The sequence below is a fragment of the Opisthorchis viverrini genome, assembly GCF_000715545.1.
Source record: "Opisthorchis viverrini unplaced genomic scaffold opera_v5_5, whole genome shotgun sequence".
Classification (NCBI taxonomy): Eukaryota; Metazoa; Platyhelminthes; class Trematoda; order Opisthorchiida; family Opisthorchiidae; genus Opisthorchis; species Opisthorchis viverrini.
Window position 1 is genome coordinate 1,055,048 of NW_008751661.1, and position 22,736 is coordinate 1,077,783.

The 22,736-nt window shown below is 41.9% G+C and overlaps 1 protein-coding gene across 1 annotated transcript in view; it reads left to right on the plus strand.

Annotated features, from left to right (window-relative positions):
• T265_12566 (hypothetical protein) overlaps positions 1-11,351 on the plus strand; it is a gene marked incomplete at both ends in the record, with an annotated part of 55,842 nt that extends 44,491 nt beyond the window's left edge. The window contains 3 exons of the mRNA XM_009164390.1: positions 3,585-3,655; positions 7,968-8,180; positions 10,909-11,351. Coding sequence (XP_009162654.1) covers positions 3,585-3,655; positions 7,968-8,180; positions 10,909-11,037 — 413 coding nt within the window. The remainder of the gene's footprint in view (positions 1-3,584; positions 3,656-7,967; positions 8,181-10,908) is intronic.
• Positions 11,352-22,736: the final 11,385 nt, after the last annotated feature.

The following is a 22,736-nucleotide window of genomic DNA, read 5'->3' on the forward strand; positions in this document are numbered from 1 at the left end:
AACTAACTGCCAAGAGTCAGGAGATGGGGAATGTGGATTGCTCAAGAATCGCCACCTATTGTTTGATCCTCCGATCTTATTCTTTCTAGTTGACGCCAGCTAGGGGTGAAAGAGAGGAGCCCTTAGCTGCGGAGCTACTTATTAGAAGGCTCCAAATGAACAGTTACAGAATATCGGACAGAAATCAAAACTCTCAAATGCATCTTGTTTATAAAAACTGAATACCGTCTTCTTCTCAAAAGTGTCTTCCTGAACTTTCCTGGATATTCACTGCCTATCAAGTAAACGTACACGAATGTTAAAAACCCACTCCACAAAATTCGTGATGAATCTCACTTTCAACTAGACGCAAAGCAGATTTATAAGAAAACACTACTCGCATGCCCCATCAGTAGTATCTTGCGTTACACGGGTAGCTTGAATGACTGCTCCGTGCAGCTCGTATGTGGGAGGGCCTGTTGGTGTATTCTGACGTGTAGCACAGTATTGTCTAATAGGCAGAATATTGTTTTACGATAAATGTGGATAAACCATCCGAATATCTTGTAGACGCTCGTAATGCTGGAGTGCCCTTCGTAAAAACCAGGGCAAATAGTATCAAAAGTTCAATTCAGGAAATATATGTTATCTACTCACATTTCCAAGTCGTGATTCGTGCTATACAAATTTAAATGATTGGGTTCACTCATTTAGTTCTACTAAAAATAAAATATTGAAATATTCGAGAAGTTTTGTCGTGGAGTCAGAAAGAATTCGTTTAAAGCAGATTGGATCGGGTATTACAGTCGTGTAACATACTAGATGGACGAAGAAAGAGTAATTATTTTTGCGACACGTATGTTTTGTGAGTATAGTGTTGAATAGATCACATGTATTCAAATTATGCGGTAGGACATCCTGAGTTTTATAGAAGAGGATCAACTGATGTGCTGGTCGGATTTGGTGGCTAGACATTGCGTGAAACGGAACATTGATCGCATTCCGCTTTATAACGGAAGATTCTGCTTTGAAAGACCTGGATTCGTGTTCTACATATGATAGCAGGTGTGTAGAGAACTTTCTGGAAATTCACCAGTTACCACGACTTTCAGGACCATCTGTGACGGGAACAACAAAATTCCGAGTCTTGAACAATAATGGTAGGTAATGTATTGCCTGGTTCGGTTACTCGATGCAACAACTCAACAGGTATTTTAAACCAGGCGGAGTTCTGTGCTGCACTGTCATTCAGAACAAAACGGGTGCAAGACTTTCAAATTCTGCACAAGACAGCCAAAAGCTAATACTCATTGGCAATAAAAAGCATACGTTTTTAATGACTGCCCCATCCCAAGAAAGCCCCTCCCATAGAAGAATCTATGTAAGAGAAAAAGTTGAACCGTTTTGAATTTTCTGCTACCCATCCAACTCTGCAAAGAATATCACACAACTCTGGTAACAAATTAACGTATGCAAATGGTGCGTGTGGTTGATTCTTTTGATCAGTCAAACTTTCCGAACGTGACTAGCTTTACAGGAAGGATTTATGACACAACAGTGTTCAGCCGACCGGATGGGCATGACGGCAACATCAGGACTCGCGACAGATCTCACCTAGTAGTAACTAGTGAATGATCTAATTTTAGCGAATTGCCCCAACCAAACAGCAATTGTCATTCAGTCTCGCTCAGAATGAAGCTATGCGATAGAAAAACAGTTAATAACACATCACGCTTTGACTACACGGCATTTTGATACCATCACCCAATAGAAATCAATAGAAATAACGTTTTTGCCATTTGGTAAGTTTTGTTGCTTTAGCAATTGCTTGACAGCAAAACGATGGTTAGTGTTTCATGCCAAAACTTTAACAAGGGAAAACAGTGGTGAATAAACTTGTAAGGTGCCAATCATCGTGGTTGAGCGCAAATTCCCGAGCCCGAAATGCAAGTGATAACTATGAAAGCAAAACAACGACGCAAAATAATAAACAAGCAAACGAGAATGATCGATAATTCGAAAAATCAATGAATGACAAATAAGACAGTTCTGAATGTACTAACAATTGTAATTCGCACTTTTTAAATCCAGGTTGGCGAAGCCTCTCACACAGTGAAGCTATCATAAGAAGGTACGAATTTTGTTGATACTGTGTGGATTCTCTTCAAAGGGCGTCAGCAAAACATCCGTTGCTCTTAGCCCGGTTTTGTGGCTCATCATTTGGCGAACAGCCGGACTGTTAGTGAAGTCGTTCAGGCTCTCATTCTCAGTAAAATGTTTCAACAGAAGAGGTCAAAGAGCTCGGTGTGAGCAACCTGTGGACGAACAATTTAAAATAACATTGAAAATAACAATGTAATGTTACCGCAAATGTGAGAAGAGTTGATAGCTTAACGTCACGCATAAGTGTTCGGTTTGGATGGGGATCTTTATTGGTTCGGTTAGTCTGTAATACAGTTATGATCTCACCATGAACTCTGCCTTGATTTACTCCGGCAGTGGATGATTATGGGCTCACAGATAACAAACAGATGACAAGAATCTCTGTTCCTAATTCGGTGTACATCTCATGGATACGAAAATCTAAACGGATAGACCAGAAAAGTAACTTGGGTTGAAGGGCATTACTGACCTTTGTTTTGAAACGGCCGAGTGATTTTTGTGTCGACCAAAATGCTACCGGCCAGGCGGTTGTAAGATGAGATTTCGGTTTAAAAACATCACACAAACTAATAACAGGTCCTTTGTACTTATGTGATGAAATGTTTTGCAAGACTGTATCCTTTCTGAGCACTTTGTAGAAATATTGGCTACTCTGGCACGTCCAGGTGATCAGGTGACTGTTAACCTTTTTCACCACTCTCGGCAATCACTATGCAACCATTTTGGAACCAGACATGAACATGCGCTTGGCACCCGCTTGGGAGGGCAGTTGACTGTTAACTTTTTCACCACTCTCGGCAATCACTATGCAACCATTTTGGAACCAGACATGAACATGCGCTTGGCACCCGCTTGGGAGGGCAGTTCTTCAAATTTTGACTTTTGATTTCAGTAACTCCAATCCGATTGGTTATTTGAGGGGTCAGTTTCACATGACCTGACCGCCCCATTTCGAATTCGAGTCGCATTAGCTTTTGATCATTTTGCACCTAATTGGTTTTTTGGGTATATTCGTTGGTTCTGTTCTCTTGTTCTGATTGGTTCCGTTGATTAATCCCTGTATTGTGTTCCGATCTGTCTTCCTTCCATTTGATGGGTTCATCAGATATTTGTCTCCAGTGGTTTTCTTTCCTTAAATTGGATGGTGTATCGGCGTCTAATTTTTTGACGTTTGCTTGGATCACCTCACTGTTTTAAATAACCATGATTATTTGTTCCGTTTGACTTCAAACACACCGCCAGCAATTAAAAACGGGTCTTGCTCACCATTTTCGTAAAACCTAACGATACTCACATTACTCGTGGTATCGAAAAAGAAGGTGGCCTGGTAATATTAGCTTGATTATAGTGGTGTATATTTCGCATTCCTTTTTTATTGTGAGTTTTCTGAGGACATTTCATGCTTCTAACATACCATTATGTTAACGCACCCTTTAAAACAGCTTCAGCCGCATATGCTCAAATGTGTTTCCGTGTATTCGATAAAGGACGGGCGGGAGAATTAACCTTCGAGGTAAGAACAAATGTTTCCTTACTTATGACACTAAGAGATCTTGATCCCATGTGCTTTCACCTGGACGCCAACAGCAGAATACAGCGCGGAGCAAGAATGGAAGATATTTTGCTGTGACCCAGATGTACATTTTCCACAGACCTAAAAATGCATCCTAGGGTGATTCCTTAAATGTGGACACAGAACTGCATAAACCTTGTTTGGCTAGCGCACCAAATGAATGCACCTTCGAAAGGCGATCTGGGGTGCGGGAATTCCGCACATCGATATGCTGGCATAACAGTTTTGTGTCCAGACAAATGAAGTTCTACTTGTAAGTCCATAGGTCTGATGCAAACTCAAAGACTGGCAACGAAATCCCACGCACTTGTTAAGGCTCACCCGCCGACCAACGCATGGCGTAACATCAGATAGTGTGTGGTTAGCACCATTCGTCAAGTCTCCTAAGCCCAATTAAAACACGTGGTTTTCTCACAATACCGCGCGTGATGAACCATTCTGATTTGGGAATAATCGGTAGTGCAAATCTCGCGAAGCACAGGGTTTTTTAAACCTGCGACTCCGCGGTTGCTAGTCGGAACACTTAACCGTTTCGTCACAGACAACCTACCAGCAGTGTGATCAATTCGTGGTCGGACACGAGGTAGCGTCAATCACGAAAACCGCACCACTTGGTCCCGTTTCAAATAGTGCCTCGTGTGACGACTTTCCGGGTGGAATTTTCACTAGCTTTGTGAATCTACTCTTCCTCATAGCTACTTATAAATGGTTGGCAGTATGCGGAGATTTGTGAACACTCCACTAGAATTTCTTCATGTATGCAGTCAATGGAAGAGCCGGTCAATGCATAACTGCTTTATGTGGCGTCTGCGATTGAAAGATGAATGGCGGTATATCCTGCCCTAGTTCGCTTGACCCATACTACTGATCAGTCACTCGTGCTTGAACGGGTGCGTCCTATCTACCAGCCTGAGAGTCACGGTTTCCTAGCCCCCTAATGGAGTTTCTTGAGATGTACACTGCTGATGGTTCTCCATAACAATCAATCGGTTGTGCAGTGCTTCCTGGCTTTTTGGCACAGACTGACTTCACATACGGGACATTATAAACATGGTAGAGGTAGTCCTTCGTTCATTCGCGGGTCGCAGCTTTTTCAATCGCTTCTGATTTCATTAACTCTCGAAACTGTCTAACCTCGTTGGACACCTTTTCTCGACAACAGTCTTTCTACAAATGTCATCACAAACATTTTTCCACCAACAGACACAGTATGTCTGTTTTTTCGCTGGTTTGGTGATGTTTACACTAGCAAATGAAAAGCCAAACGATCTGCGTTCTTTAAATTCTATTGTGCATATGATAAGCTTATTATATCGCAGCAGGTTGCTTTGGGATTTCGAAATTTCACGAATGAACTACAGGTCGAAGTCAGGCTCGCTGTTTCGGCCAGAGCGACTTTACAGTAAATTTTGCCGAACGCCACCCTGTCTAGACTATATATAGTCCGTTTATTACCCGTTTTGTGACGCTGAGAAGACAAAACTTTGAGGCAAGAAAATAAACATGCAATTCAGACTTGCTGCGTCACTGTATCGTCTCACAGATTTATTGCTTAGAAGCATGATTTTGGGGGAACGATAAGATGAGACTGAGCGTTGCTGTTTGATGAACCAATGACACTTAGAACTGGATGAGGCTTTATTTGTATTCATAAAGTGTTGGCCCCCTGTGTGCTTTCTTTTGCCCAAACGAACTAAATAAACCGAATGCAAGATTTTGATCAAATTGATTGCTGTGGAGCAACTAACCATTAAAAGCAGATCACCCTTGTTGGGTGATGCAAAAGAGTCTGGTGTTCCAATGACCGCTCCCCTGAACAGTGAACTCAAATAACTTTTACTTCTCCGGACAATCAGCTACAGACACAACAGAAACTATGTACAGGATAAACGACACATGGTTCGCAAAGTTTGCGGTTGCAGTGAGGCTTTATTCAACAAAAGAATTTGAACATATCACCAACACTAGTTTGGGGCCTCCAGTTGGTCCACGTGATTGATTCTTCAATCGAACATTCGTCTAATTTGCGAGCAACACTGAGATTCTTAGTCCACCTAATTGAAACTCGTAAATGTTCGAGTTTGAGGAAAATCAACTACTCTAAGGGTTTTGCAACTTCCAGTTGATAAAAGTATTGATCGAGCTAGCTGGTATAATGAGTGCACTTGTTTCCTGTTTGTCCAACTTGTCGCCTAAATTGGAAAGTCACGTAATTTTTAGCATAAACGATCCAGTTCGCTGGCAATATGTCAGTCAAAATCGAAAACGATTGCTATTTTATTGAGATACCACAAAAAGTAAGTTTGGAACATCAGGTATTGTAAGGCACAAATGCGATCGAAGTACCTACATCCAGGCTGCTGAACGGTAGTCTCCCCAGTTGGCTTTTCTGATTGCCGAAAAAGTCACCCATGAGGTTCCGCAAGAATAGAAATAGCGTTTCCAACCTGTCATTATCTCCTAAAATTCTCGGACTACCTTTTAAACCAAAAAAAGCGTATTTAAAATTTTGGACCTTGAACTTAAAACATCTTTGGATTTCTGCGTCGAGTCGGAGGATTGGCGAAGTCAAATGTATGGATGGCTGAATTAGGTGACAGGCTCTTCTAAATTTCTGTTCTGAATGGAGCAAAGTGAACGAAGGGTGAACTACACCGATTCGTGGATTGTTTCGGCGTCAACAGGAGACTCAACGGGATCGTGATTTTATTATACTTTTCAGCTAAATGTATCGCACAAAGACCGACACAAAGACAGACTACTACCAACTTCACCTTTCTTGAGGCTCACGAGGTAGATGTAGTTGTAGTCTCTACATAAGTCTTATTTAGACGTGGGTAGCGAATTAGACTGTTTTCAAAGAAATTTCGTCTTGCGGGAGACCCAAATGAACTCCCGGATTATGCTATATAGTGGTTTATTTCAAGAACCTATAGTTTTTCACCATGAATATCGTGACAATGAAACAACATTAGCTGGAAAATATCACAAACGATGGATACAATTCAGTCTCCTCCCTTTAAGACATGTAATTTGCAGTGAATCCAATACAATCAATTCCATGTTCAGTTCGGTGTTCAATGCTGATGGAAACTGGGGAACTAGGCCTTTACGGAGGACCTAAAGTAAGGGAGGAAGCTCATGGGCTGTCCAAGAATTTTCGTAAATCATGCAGACAATGGATTCGATAAAGAGAAATTGGTATTTTGTGGACCGAAGCTCGGTCACTTTGCAGGAATTTACCGCTGACACTCGGAAATCATACATTATTTAATGACTTTCATTTGTTTGCCCCCTTTACAGATAGCAAAATTTTTCAGCCAAACAGCAACGCGATAAGTTTTATTCATAGCACATAGTCAATGGAAACTTTCTGGCCATTTGTTATGGGCTTTGCTGTTCAGATACCAAACCCCAATGACTCGTATTTGATGCGTACACATTGAACATTTTATACGCATGGAAGATACTCTAGCGTAAACTGAGATGATTATGTCCGGCAGTCTCGTCAGACATTTGTGGTCGAACGGATGTGTTTAAACCAAGAGTTGGGAGGACGCGTATTCGAACTTCCCTTGGATTACATACTCAGTTTTGATGACACCCTGTAGGGATGAAACACAAGGCTTCTGTGCTTTTCAGTGTGCACTGACGTCACAAATAGAAAGAACTATCAGTTCAAACAAAAATGATATTCTTTGACAAAATGAGCTTCATCAATGGTACGCATTAGAGTCCAGCTTGGCTAAAATTCAAGATGTCCGTGTATTTTCCTCCTGACTTACTGCCACAGGCGTTTGGCGATAAAAAGGCTCTGTTCTCAAAACGCGGTTGTTCAGTTGCACCAGCGTTTGCCTTCCCCATGGATGCGAACCCCATGGCGGGACAAAATAATGACTGGAGATACTGGCAAACATAAGCCAGTTCATTATTAAGGGGTTGAACTTAGAAGAGTTGTTGACTTCATCGCATGACTTTCCTTCGTGATTTGCACAACGTTAGGTTCACTGACGCTCTTGGATTCAAGGGTCCATCACGTCAGCTGCTGAGCCAATACTCACAAGTTTGCTGAAAACTCTTCGAGAGCCCACGACCGGTTTCGCTCTTTCTCTTCGGTCTCATTTTGTGGTCATATTCCCCGAATTTAGTCAAATTTATGTTCTTTTTGAACACATAGGGTCGTTTTTCTACATTCTGTATTATGCACACGTGATCACTTATTGTCATTCTTTATGCCTTTTACATATTTAAGCAATTTGCTCGAGTTCTTTCCCAAATAACAAGAGGAAGTGACGCAGAAAAAATTGACTGGATATTTGCACTGTACGATCTGGACGATGACGGGTTCATCAGCCGAAGCGAAATGACTGAAGTGGCTACAGCTATTTTTGATTTGATGCGTGGTCGCGGAGAACCTCTGAAGGATGCACAATCCATTGAAGATCGTGTGTCCACAGTTATGGAAGTAAGTGTTATGGAAGATATTCTTCGCTGAGTCTAATTTTGTCTGCTGCTCTGTCAAGCCGTTTATCATTCGTGGATGTTTTATAGATGCGCAATGGTCTTGGTCGCCATATACTTTGGCCACCGCCTAATAAGACGAAATAGGAAAAAGGAGCAACAAACGTGAAACCAGACCACGGTCTGATACCGTTTGTTGGGCTTCAACCGTTTGATTGGGTGGCGAGGCCTCAGGCCCTGAAGTAGCACTTGACGTTTTATTCCAAAACCAGTTGTTAGGTAATTCATATCATTTTTTATCATTATTATGTGGTATCCTGCAGGACAGACTGAACATTATCGTCAATATACTCGAACTCACTGAGGTATTCTTCAGGATGTAGCTCATCTGACGCGGAAACAGGTGATTTCGGTGGTTCGCCAATGGTGATTTTGATCAGGAAGTTAATGAAAAGCGGTAAAAAGAGTTAGCTGTGTAGAACATTTCTTCTGACAGTAAACTGAAGAGAATAAGCTTCGTACACCCTTACACGTCCAGGTTAGAATACAGAGAGCAGCAAATTGAAATGAAGATATTTGGCATGTCGTTGTTAGTCTATTAGCGTCATAATCAGAGCTATTCGTGTGTTCGGGTGCTATTTGTAGGCTCGGAAAACGCTCTGTAAGTATGGCGATGCGTTGTAGAGCGGAGGTGTAGTCAAAATATCGACTATCTAGGTGGATTCTTTGCTTTCGCAGATTCCTTTGAATCGATCTCTCAATGGCAACCAGATTTTCACACCCTGTGCTCTTTTCGCTTGCAATCTCCGGCGGTTGCTTTTTAGGCTCCGGGACACTCCCTTTTGCTCACACTTTTTGTAGTGTCAGTCTGGCGGAATGAGAGCCCTTACATATCCATTCAGAATTTTTTGATGGTTCGGTTCTTTGGCAAGCAAACTGAAGGGCTGGGTTGCGTTATGTAGAATATTCTTCCAAAATTCACTTGGTCTTTCTGTCGGAACAGTTCTTACCAGCTGTTTAGGTGATCCTGTTTGATACTTTTCTTTTATCGACGTTTGACTCAGACAACGTGTTTCAAGTTAAAATACATACCTTTTCTCGGAAAGCTAAGCGGTCGAACAGGCATGTGGAAAATAAGTTTCGAAGTCCATGAAGGTGTTCGTGGTCAGACAATCGCAGTAGATATCTGAATACAGCGTAGTCTTTTAAACACATGGTTGCTTGTGCTCGTAGGAGGTAAGAAAACGTGCTCCCTTGCGCTGAAGTTGTTGCTTGGAAGAAAATGAACTGCTGACCACACACAACGTGATAGCCAGCCAAGGCTTCCGCATCGTCTACAAGGCGCCATCTAATCAACCCAGATCAGTACAGCAACGCACAATCGCAGTGGCCAAAGCTATCGCCATACGGCATCGCGACATCGCGATCCTTTGTCGGCATAAACGCCTTGTTCTTGTGTTGTACTTACCATGATCCAACTCATCTCCCCTCAACCATACACCTTGCGGTGAACACAACCCCAGCACACTGTCCGCACTGACAAGCTCAAGTCACCCTACTGGTGACCTGAACTAGTTGTTCTTTGATAAGTAGCCGATGTCGTCTCACAATAGACTTCCTGTCCATATACACCACGCTCATTCGTATATGATAACTACTGGACTCTTAACCTTTGCAAATGCGTAACTTGAAAATACCTGCCTGAAAACATGTTTGTCAGCTCGTCTGTGTTCTTATTATAGATGGGAATTTTCGGAATATTACGTGCCCGCTCAAGTTTACTCAGAATCACTGATATCACGTGTTTAAAGGTTGAGAAACCTCATTTAACATGCTTATCTGGTCAGCTATTTACCCTTATTTAGCGGTACTAACCCTGAGCACTGAGCACAAAGACAACCAATGATTGTCCTCGATCACGAATGCTGGGGTCAAATCAATAGTGAACCGAATATCTGAGAACTCACAATAGAAACACTCTTCAGCCTAGATCACTGTTTGAAAATGTATGGTTTTGCTTCCCAGAAAACGTCCTGACCAAAGACAACGTCACCACATCTGAAGACTGACTTCATTCACTCTTCCAAAAAACACCGAATAGAGACTTAACAAGATCATCACTGGTGTCAAGGATACCTTCGGTACTTTTAATAAACAAATAACGTCAGTGTATGTGGATAGAATCTTTGAATAAGTGATGTTATGTATTTATTCCAGAAGGATATTTGAAAGCTCCCTCTTCTCCAACAAGCAGTACAATACGCTTTGTATCCTTGATGTGCAAATCCTTCACTGTTTGGTATGATTCAGTCTCACGTGTGTTTCGCCTCCACTCTGTACAAACTAAGCTGATTTCCCAATGACAAATTCCAAATCAACATTACTCAATGCTTTACCGAACAACTTATTAGGATTTGAGGATCGTGATAGCAGAACAACAAATGGCAAAATTTATTGTCCGGTAGGTGAAGTCGATCTGTGGTAAAAAAAAGTCGGGAGGCCCTGTGCAGCTGCCTAAGCCTCATTGGGATTTATTAATCTCAAGAAATTCCAGAGACTCGAACCCATGACCTCCCAGTTAGGTGATGAATACTAAACTGTTCGGCTGCTGCAGTCATTCTGTTCTCTTTTCATGGGCTTATGGTGGGGTTGGGTGAGTTCATACGGCTTTCTCTTTTCACAAAATTTCCTTGTTTGATCTCAAGCAAAATTTACTGTTTGGTTTCTTTCAGAAGTACGATCTAGACCGCGACGGCCAAATTTCTAAGGATGAATTCATTGCAGTGTGCATAAACGTAAGTTTTCCCTTTCGAATCGCTCACACATCTGCTACCAGGACCCTACATTCAAGAACAACCTGAATATATTCGGGTCCCAACTGTGACAAGACAACAGCTGCTCTTCGTGTTTTTGCTTTTGTAACGCGCAAAAGCAAGTAACACATCTCAGTCAAAAAGGGGCGTGTTTCGCCCAGTGAAAGACCTCTTTTGAGAACCATATTTGATTGGTGCGTGTGATTCGTTCTCCCAATTTGTCCGCTGCATTTAGATACCCGCAAGCGCACTGTGGTACTTACTTTTTTCGTGTTATCAGATAGTTCCATCACTGTCTTTTCCAGTTGCCAGCTTATTTTTTGCTTCACCAATGGTAGGTACATAAAGCACTTTTTCGGTAACTCATTTTTTCTTTCTGAAAAAAGCCATCTCCACGCCCATAAACGACAAGCCGAAAGAGGGCGCCCTTGAATACAGAGTTGTCAATGGACACGTGAACGTAAAACGACAACCAGAAGACGATACAAAGCGCTTTCATAATTCCCCTACCAATTTTCAATCATATGCGGCGACGGCACATTCACACTTACCCAGACACTACTCGCAGTTTCATCAGCAGTATACATCGATACAAATCTGATACCGGAGGACGGATCTTCCGTTTGACAGGATGCCAAGGACGTTGATCATTTGAGAAAACCTGAATAAGTCAAATCAGTGTTGAAAAGCTGAGGGGACTTGTACATCTTCATCTCACGGAATGAACTCTTGCAAAAAATTAAAAGCACTTTCTAGAATCACCTAAATGCTTAATGTGAAGTTGGTGAACATTGTGGTGGTTAGTGCCAACTGCGTTGTTGAGTAGCGATGGCACTTGTTCCTGTCTAAGTGCGAGTCTACCTCAGTATTGATCAGCTACACGCGACCGAAAGGCCGAGTATTCAGTTTTGAGCTAGAGGGTTATCGACTAAAATCGTCCTTAGATCCGTATGATGCATACCTTTGCTGATTCCCAAAAAGGACTGAACAGTCAGTCAGAAACACGTGACCGAAAGCCCGAGTATTCAGCTTTAAGCTAGAGGGTTATCTACTCAAATCGTCTTTAGATCCGTATGATGCATGCCTTTGCTGATTCCCAAAAAGGACTGAACAGTCAGATGGTGCTTAACAACTCCATATGGTAAACCAACTTGAGGTTCTTGGGGACAGTAACTAATTGAACGATTATTTGATGATACCGAATTCAAATTCAAGATATTCCATTCCTTTGGTACAGGCCACGTGAATGTGGCAAACATAAATCGAACATTTTAACGAATAATTCAAATCAAACAAAAAAGTGCACCCGGAGCACATCGCGTTCCTTTCTACACTTGTATCGTCGAGCCTCGTAGTTGTTAAAATTTGACCAGCATGCGTACAACCGGACAACCGGAAACCAGTTTTAATAAAAAAATCTCTTATGAGTTTCTAGCGGTTCTGATGAATATTCGGGAGAATGTTTTGCTCAGCAGTTGTGTCGCTATTTGTTTCATTAATGCAGTGTGTGAACAAAGTGTTCTCCACTTCGGAAAATGTGCAGGAGAGTATGAAATCAAAATTACCAGTTCTTAGCCTATCTGTCTGCAGCTGAATGACCAGTAGGAACGGAAAAGCTAACCTTTTGTTTTCCGAGCGGGACAGGAGCTTTCAACTGACTTCGTAATGTCAGCCTCACCTTGCTATGTTCTTATTCGCCGATGGAACGCTTGTGATCGAACGGTCAAATAAACGGCCGTGTTGTATATTAGTTTTGATTTGGATGCATGAGGTTCCTGAATCACATAATCAATCGATACGTCCATTTATTCTGACCCACTACCAACCACACAATTTGGAACGCTTCAGATCTCCGGTTGGCACAGTGACTTATGGACTGCAGAGTGGTCTGATCACGTAACATCCCTATACAGTTACCTCATTTCCTCATGACGAACTCCCATTTCAAGGCAGCCCACGACAGCTACTCCCAGTCGCCATCTTCAACTCTCTTTCGCGGATAACTTTAATAAAGGGTTGTTGAGGATATTCAAAGGGGATTGTTGTAATACGCAAATTGTAGTTAACTCAAGTATACATCCACCTCGGCCATTCTGAAACTACCTCCTACAGATCAATCAACATCTAGGCGCCATGTAGGGCGTACCCTGTGGAATTATTGTTACCGGTGTTTACTGATGTTTACATCAATAATTCCGGTTCTAAAGGCCGAATGCTCCAGCAAACGCTGTGAGCGTTGTCTATTCACAATTCAAAAGTTCCCTTCTATAATGGATCGATAAATATGGAATAATCGAATTAACTGGACAACAAAAGCTATTGAGACACGTAGTGCAGTAGGAACATACACGCACCGCGATATCTCGAATATCATGGCAAATGAAGTATGAGGTGGCCTTGTGCAGCATTCTCAGTTACCTGGGTACATCACAAACGAGAGATTCAGCTGGGTTTTAGGTGAGTCTCTCCCAAAACCAAATTTGTTTGCAAATGAGTGCGTTTCGCCAAAGTATTGTGATGTTCTAGTTTGCTAACTGATCTCTCCCAAAACAAATTTGTTTGCAAATGAGTGCGTTTCGCCAAAGTATTGTGATGTTCTAGTTTGCTAACTGATCTGTGAGCCCATGTTGTCAGTAGTTAAGGAGCAACAGCTTTTCCCGATATTTAGTTCCGGTCAAATTATTCACTACCACTGGGAATTATTTCGGATCTGGTAAACGTCTTTTAAATTCCTCTTGGACTATCTTAAATATACTTATCATTAGAACAAATATTGAAAAAGAACGATTTTTTTATGGAAATACAGAAGGTAGGTTCGCGCTAACCACCGGTCTTCGGAGTGTAGAGGATCTAAACAAGCATTAACGCGAATTAGGACTGAGGTTTTTTCCAATGCTCGCAAGTGGTACATTAGTAGGTTCGCGCTTACCACTGGTCTTCGGAGTGTAAAGGATCTAAACAAGCATTAACGCAAATTAGGACTGATGTTTTTTCCAATGCTCGCAAGTGGTACATTTGGTAATAGTTGATGCTATAAAAGTCGGAGAGCCATTGCATTGTCCCAGGCTAGAGTTCTAGGTTACAGGACCACCTCCCCCCGTTGTGAGTCGTGCTAGGCAAACCAGCCAACTAATTGTGCACTGACATGTGGTTTACGTGAAACCAAATTACCGGATATGTTTAACAATAACAAATATGTGTGCAGACAGCGCTTCTCATTTTTTCAACAACCTCATACTTGGTCGTTGGCTTGTTCGCTGAGCTGGGCAATTTGGTTGCAAACGTTTCATCACCAATCGAGGTGACATCATCAGTGCGTAGTTGTGCGTAGCGGTGGGTTAGTGGTTGTGCACGACCATCTACGCTACCTGAGCTACCGACATTCTGCTCTATAGAAAATCTCATACTTGACAAATATGAGGGCGTAGTACGCACCTCGTAACACTCAACAGGCTTTCGATTAGTGGACGAGTTCACGTTCGCTGACCTAACATTGAAATGTAAGCATTTCAGTATGCGATTTAGTAATCTTCCCATTCAATCCCTACACAAACCTCAAGTTTCAACAAGTCAAGAATGAAGTCTAGCATACACAACTTTGGAGCATTCTAGTGTTGACTTACTGTCGTGAAGACTCTTACATACCATGCACTTGCTTTTCGGAACTTTTATCACTCTACCGACTAGCTTAGCATAGACTTCGCGAAAAAATACCAACGAGTTACTGGGATATATAACATGCTTTCGCATGAAATGCATCCATCTGTAAAGCCGTCAGGCAGTTCATACAATACAGAAGCATTTTCAGTAGGTAATTTGTGGGAATCCCGCTGATGCTCATCAAAATTAGACTGGAATGAGAGTATTTGTAGTAATTTCATTCATGAAGAATACAAATATGACATTAAACAGCTCCCCGAGCTTTCAATACAGAATGAAATCTTACTCCAAATTGAGCGGATTCTAAACAAAGGAACGATGTAATTCTGAAACCGAAAAACGCATCTGTTCTATCTCCCTTCAAAAATTCAGCAGCAAGCAATGCACTGCTTATAAGGTTGCTGGAAATTCTTCTTTTTTGCAAATGAGTGTATTTCACAAATATAAAAACACGTCCATATCCTGAAAAGAAACCATTTGTATGACGCATCACAAATATTTGTTAAGCTTCCAGTGGCAGCTTTAATACTGACCATTCCTTCCAGGGTAGTGGACCATTGTTTAAGTTCGGGTGCCAGCCAATCAATCAACGGTTTTGAACTTTGAGCAGCACAAATCGATAGGTCTGCTATGCTCACGTACACGCAGTACACTAATGCTTCAGTGCGACAAATGCAAGTGGTCCCCTCAATTTTAGTTGATGCTCTAATTCAACTGGTTAGGCAATACTAAACACTGAAACATAGAGCCCATAGATTGCCATAAAAAAATAAACAAGATATCTTCCCATCTTAAACTCAGCACGAGAGTGTGTTAAATAAGGCCGATAAACGAAAAATGACGAATGTGGGCTCTTAAGCATGGGTATTCACGTGAAACTGGGTGACAGATTCCAGCGCAGGTGTAAGCGTACACCGGTATTTTAAGTTGATCTAGAACACTTCATGGAAATCGAAATTAGGCAATTGAGACAAGGCTGCGTATGTCCACTAAAATGGAGGTAGATCTCGCTCCGTCTCGATTCCGCCAAACGTAGCTCAATCGTCGTTTCTTTATCAACCTCCCTCGAACAATGCCGAATGCAGAACTGGATACAAACACTTCGGTGGTATTTTTGGCATGCTTGCTCATCGGTGCTTAAACCGAAAAGGTTGAAGTGGTATTCGAGGAGGACATCTAACCCATCCTTCCATTGGAATAAAAATAGCCGTTAGACAAAGAGTTCCATTGCAATATGGTCGGTGTCTCCACAACTGAACGTGAACGACCCAAATGAGACGCTCGTCGAGGATGACCGCAAAATGATTCACTGGACGATGTGGCTACTGTCGAGGTGCAGTCCAAGGATAGTGAGCTGAAACAAGAACAGTGAGTTCCTCCAGATGTGCGCTTCTTTGCAGCTGTCCTGTCCGAATAACTTTTTAGCGATGGGCATGTTCCAAACCTAGATATCAAGCAATTTTGCGCTATGCTGCCCAGACATGTGAACGTTTGTATATGCGTTTACATGCTAGCAATATACCCGGCACGTGGAACGTGCATATCTGAGCTTGAAGACCATGTGTCATTGATCCACTGCACCGTAGTACTGCCCAACCTAGTATATCAAGCTGACTTAGCTTAAACTGATTCGATCGAATGCCTTAATGAATTACTGATCATCTAAAAAGTTACATTTTCAGGCTTTTTTGCTACCCAGTTCTCCCTCGGAAGCACTTGATCGCTGGAACATTCGAAGCCATCAGTGGCAAACATACGGCCACTAGACCCACTCTTCATCGGTTTAAATCATCATCAGTAGAAATTTGGCATCTGTCGTTTTTTTTACGTCCCGCTTAGTTGGTTGCGGTTCAAACTATGCAAGAGGTCTCTCCGTTTGATCTGTATCATCAAACTCGCAAGCAGTAAAACAAGCTCATCGGTACAAAGTTGACGTGGCTGGTTGAATCAGAGGTGTGTTTCTTCCGTTCGTGCATCTTCTGAAGAAGGTGACCAGCGCTACATTTGAGACGAAGGTTTTTGGCTCAAGTGTTAGTTTTTTCTGATTGCTTTTAATAACCTGTATAGGTACGGATACGCTCATTTCCCATGCCAGGCCATAACTTCATTCAACCACAAAGACTGCTGTCACGACTAACAGTAAGTGCTCCTCTGCTTGACGGTATAAAAACTCACAGTTACGTCATTCACCCTTGCGACGCGACCATTATCTATGCGTTGCATATTTAATGAATCTGCCAGAACAACTATCTTCAATAATGAACCAGGCGGGTGGTTTAGTCAGTCACTTCAGTTAATGCCATGCGCTTTTTCTAGATGCTCTGTACTTGTGTATAATCCAAACAGGAAAGCTATCTGTTTACAACTGTGGTCTGCAGTCAATCAGTCTGATATTGGGTAGAGATCGTTTTGCTTTCTGGAAAATCAGACGACTGGGGAAGCACGTTCATCATAAAAAGGGATGTATCCTTCTACTTGAAAGCATCACCGGTTATGAATTCAGATGTGAATCCTTTGGGTAGACGAGGGCTTGGATTCAATCACTGAGTCGGTCACACCAAGTGTGTTTTGCTTCTATTGACATGAACGGATTGGGGAATTTCAGTCGACATTTCGTCATTTAGTTGATGTTAGTCCGTGCTGAAAAGCCAAAAACCATTCTACTTCATCCTTACTGGAAATAATCAGCAGCGCACATCCCGCAAACTCTCATGGGGTTTTGAGCGTGCAAAATCTCGGGTAGTGGTTAAAGACTAAAATACGGCAAGTCAGTAATGTGACCGACTAACACTCAGATGGAATATAGCGACATTCTTCCTTTAGTCACTCAATTGTAGCACGTGGTCACGTGTTGGCGCACTTCCTAAGTGATAACCGCTCAGGTGAAGGACCCATACGCATTTTTACGGAGTTTTTATTCATCCTTTCGTGGTTGACTCCAGCCACCCGAACCTCGGTGGAGGGCCATGGAATGTTCAGTATAGATGAACTCTTTCAGAAATGAGAAATCGGTACTGTGCGTTTGAGAACTTCATCACACTTCATCTGCGGGAAGAAAGCGCCGATGAACCATTAGAATGTTCCTACTTTCTATGAAAATTCGTCCTAGTCAATATTTGTTAGTTGAGGTTTAATTATTCCTTCAGCATTTTTATCGGACGTTCTTATTTTAAAACACTTCATTTTTGCTGAAAAGGATCTTTCAAGTACTCCTTGTTTAGCGTTTATTCTCTGGGGCAGGATTCATTTTTGTTCATTTTGATGAATATTCCAACCGAAAAGTAAAACGCGTATCTAGCAAATGTTTTTCAGGAAGGCCTATTCTATCAATCTATTGGACGATTGCGTTATGGCTCGTGTCAGCATGCCATTTGCAAGTTTTTAAATAACCAGTGAACACTGAAGCGTTTCAATCTCCGTGTTCTGTCAAAGCTCCATCTCAATATGTGTACAATGATATTATATGCACACGATTTCATAGTGACGGCATTTAGCAAAATCTTTCATATTGCACTGTCTTTTACAAACATCTCTCGATCAGGTTTATTTTCACCTCACTGCGCAACTCAAGAAGGACACTTGACTGTCTCCTCACGGTTAAATGCTACACCAGATTCGGTCCGGAAGAACCACACTCAGTGTTGATTTTCCGATCATCATGTCTGGACAGCCCACCAAGGTAGTTCCACCATTACCGGCAGAGTTAAGGGGAACCAGAAGGGTAACCAAGCCAACAAACAAATGTGCCAAACGTGAAATGTTCAGTATAGAGGCAGAGCGTCCAACGAAGGAACCGAGGCATCAATTCGTTAATCTAAATTAACTCCACTCGACCATAATTTTAACTGAAAGCGATCCACGGATCAAAGTCTATTACACTAACTGGAAAGCGGAGTGGCCATGGCTGTAAGCTTGCTTGGAGAGATTGTCCGAACAAAATGTTAACCACGAAATTTGATAACTTGTCTCACCATCCCACCAGTGTCAACGCAGCTGTCATTAGGCTCCGACGTCTATATTGCGAATCACACTGCCCAGCCTCCAAGGGCTTTAGCCCGACAGCCGTGTGCAATATACAATGCGTCCACGAAAGAACAATTGATGATAGGTCGTTGGTCAATGTACTGACGTCTCCGCCAATATTTGTGTTCAACTATTCGTCCGGCTCTGACGTCAATTTCTTTGGCTTGCTGCCAACAATCTGCAGAAAGAAGCAATACGAATCTTGATTTAATTCGTGAAACTTTATACGCGTTTGATTTCCATGTGAGAATGCGGTGAACGCGATATACGTAAACGTTTTTAGTCCCGGAAGTTGATAGCTACTCCTTCCTGGTAAAAACAACATCGCAGGGAAATGGAGGTTTCTATTAAGGGATGGATTTCTGTTCGTTCGGATTCGAAGCACAGAAAAATAAATTTGCTCTACAAATTGGGAGAACATCATGAAACGACTCATAACCAAACTGCTTATTTCCCTCCTATCCGCATGCCTGTGACGCATGAAAATTAGCTACAATTTTCGAGTTACTCGGTGATCTGGGTTGTGTCGTGATTTGTTCAATAGCGATTCGATCTTATTTCAAAAACCCTCTGTTTTGGACCTAAGATCAAACTAAAAATCTCGTGTGCTGAGATGGAGAACATGAAATGAGCTCAAAATCTAAGTGGTTACCAGCGCATTCTGGTTGATGAAGGTCAGCAGAATAACTGGGGGTTGATTCTTGTAATCTGGCTTTCTACAAAACCATGAACGGAGAGTCTTCATAGGAGATCACCTACTTTCTATCGGGTTCGAAGTAGTGTCCAGTCCAAACGACTAATTACATGCAGCCGGTAGCGCTCAATAATTATTAACAATGTAGTCTCCTGTAGTGAGTAACCGTCACACTGAATGACGAGCGTTGAACGACCGGGTCTGCTTCGACAGGCATGGTGAACAGCCATCAATAGTTTGTACAAAGGACGGAAACAGTGAATACAGCACAAATAAGCCAGAAGTGGGAAAAGTAGGGAAAATGTTGAGAAAACGTCGTCGCACTATTTATCCACATCCTTCTCTATTTGAGTATGAGGTTTAATCTAAAATCGAAAGCGCATGGTGACCTTAATTGTATTCCGTCTTTATATGTCTAATCACACTTCGTGAGGAAAACGCCACGAAATATCAGTCTGAAAGGCGCCTCTCTGGTAGGGATCTTCTTGCGCTTTAATAGAAATCCTACTCAACAAAGTGCGTAGCCAGTCCAAGTGATAAGCATATTACAACTCTCTGTGGATGGATATACCGATCAATTTTTTTTCGTTGTCTCGTTCTCAGCCAAATTTGGCAAGGCTCATTAAATTTGTTAGTTCGGTCCCACTGATATTCAGAGAAGATGCTCAGAGGTGTCTCTTTAAGTACGTGTAGAAGGCATGTGTAGCTTGGTTTTAGTCTCTCGTCGTGTGTGTTCAAGCTAAATTCCAAAGTTTTCCTGTTCTTTCAGACTTCTATAGTGACTTTTTCTCTATGGTTGTATGAAGGTTAGGTACCAATAGCCTTTGCTACCTTTGCTGTTATTGAGAATTCGGTTTCACATAGCAGATAATATATCCTTTTTGAAGCCAGTGAAAAACGTTCACACTGTCGTTCAAATTGAAAGACTTGAACACTAAGTATGATGAGCTTCAAGTGGATGAAATGCCCTTTGATGTTTTAAAAACTTGTTAATGAAGACGGTAGGCCTATTGGGACTAACGTTTTTAACTTTTTAAAGCTCTGTTTTAAATAGTTTGGGGATATATTGCACATTGTCTTGGGCTCCCAGTTGGTGCTGTCTGAGACTGCTTTCCGGTTCTCAAAAATTGGCACTTTCAGCTGCTTTTTTCTAGACAACATTCAAATCATGGCTTTCCTTGCCGAGTGGACTCTCTCCTGGGGGTATCCTGGACTTGACTTCTCCAGAGCGAAGAAATGCTCTGACGGAAATTCCTCCCCTGGACGTTTCAGAGAACGCATTTTTGGAGGAACTAATTCATTAAAAATAGCAAGAGAGAGAACTACACAGAAAACGACAAAAAGTTTATTATGACGACCAAAGCCCTGTAGGAACAATTCGATCTTGAAACGCAACGGATGAATTGTTTATACAAGAGATACAACGGAGCTTCCTCAAACTGCTTCTAATTGAGAGGAAGCCAAATGCACTTCAGTCGTTCTTTTCATCTTGTTCCATATAGTCATACATCTTCTGTCACTATGCAGTATCGTGTACCAGTGACTGGTTCTCTGCGACAATCAACTCTCCAGCGTCACTCAATTCAAAGTTCTCTTCCTACAGAAAAGTTTAGAACAAATGTTGAAAGTAACTGTCGATTGCCATTGGCCGGAATGTTTCTTTCGTACAATAAAACGTCTGACATAACTGTCAGTTAATTATTCATTTATTCCACGTAGAAGCTCAGCGATTTGGTGTATTTCTATTTAAAGAGTATTTTCTCGAACAGTTCAACCGATGAGCACTCTCAAGGAGTTTGGTCGCATAACTAATACAGGAATCGGTAGAAACCTATTTTTTCGGAAGTGAATTTGACAGTAAATAAGCACAGGGAGTTGGGAAAAGCACATTCATAATGCAGTAGAATGAGATAGACGCTAACCGTAAGGTTCGGTTCTAAACAGGGTTAGCTAACAAAGTAATTTTCGACTCGAATCGGGAAAATGGTACTCAGTAATTCGTAATAAACTTTCCCCCCATCTAATATCGATCTTATGTCCCGTTGTTTAAGTAATCGAAAATTAAGGTCTAGTCAAATCTACCAGCTGGTAAACATGTTGGCCATAAAATTCAGAACAGTTTTTTGCGGTTCCAATCCGTCTGACATCGAATTGGAAATGGGATTCAATATGGAACTTCTTGACTGCGTGACTCCTTCTCAGAATGCGTTGTTTGCCGCACAAAAGTCACACAGAAAATATACCCTAGAGACAACAGAAAAACTCGCCTGCTACGTTAAGTTCGAACTTTCACATTTCATACAAGAGTAGTGAATTTTATTTAGCGTCCCCTATTGAGTTCAGTCACCTTGACTTCAGCATGTTCCGTGAATAGAGTTGAGTCTTCATCGTTCGCGTTTTCGCTTGATGCTTTCAAACACAGTGGGCTCAATAATTCACGCTTTTCGACATCTTAAACAAACGAACAATTTTATCTTGTGTTTGCTACTGCAAAGCAAAAGTCTCTGGTTTTACAGCAAACTCACTGGCCACCGGGACGCTAGCATTCTCTGTTATTCGGGAGTCTACCGGGGTAACCTTTCAGACAATGGTGGTGTTGGTTGGCCATTTTTGATGAAGTCGGATCGTCTTAAATTCGAGTAGAGCACAAACCTGGCGGACGCGTGCTTACCAGTCTTCTGGTTTGAGGACTAATCATCTTGACTTAGCCAGTGAAGAAAGAGGTGCCGTTTAACACTAGCTGCGCGGAAAGAATCTATTGTACACAGACCATAAGATACTTTGACCGCCTCTCCAAAAGGGCAGAAATTGTCTTTCTTTCTCGATAGATGCGGAAGCCACAAGAGGTGCTGAGCTGTGAACAAACTGTTGCAGCTCGCTGGGGTTTTTAAATGCTACATTAGCACCGCGTAACTTTGGAATTAGTGTCAAAAATCCATGTGTATCCGCCCAAATGGGTGTTTCATCCCCAAAAGTTCAAGTTTCATGGCCGATTAAGGGCCGGAAACAAGAAACCTTTTATAATTTTGTTTGTACTGATAAAACCGCACCTCAACTATTGCCCTGGTTTCCTTCCCGATTACTGCAGTTTTTGCTTGAAAATTCCAACACATACGGAATACAGTTTGTCTGAGTTTTTTAGCAACCTCATCAAGTGATTCTTACGAGTGTGAAATATGAAAAGACGAGTAACTGGCCAACATCAATCCAAACAAAGTGAGGAAACACTTGATTCATTAACAAAGGATCGTTAAGAATAGGGAGCTGTTAGACTGTCGTTACCATTTCTGTCTGATTTAGTAGCCCTGTCGGTCTGCCATCTACCGCGCCACCTGGACTTAGTCAGTCCCACTTTGTGGCAGGAGAAGCA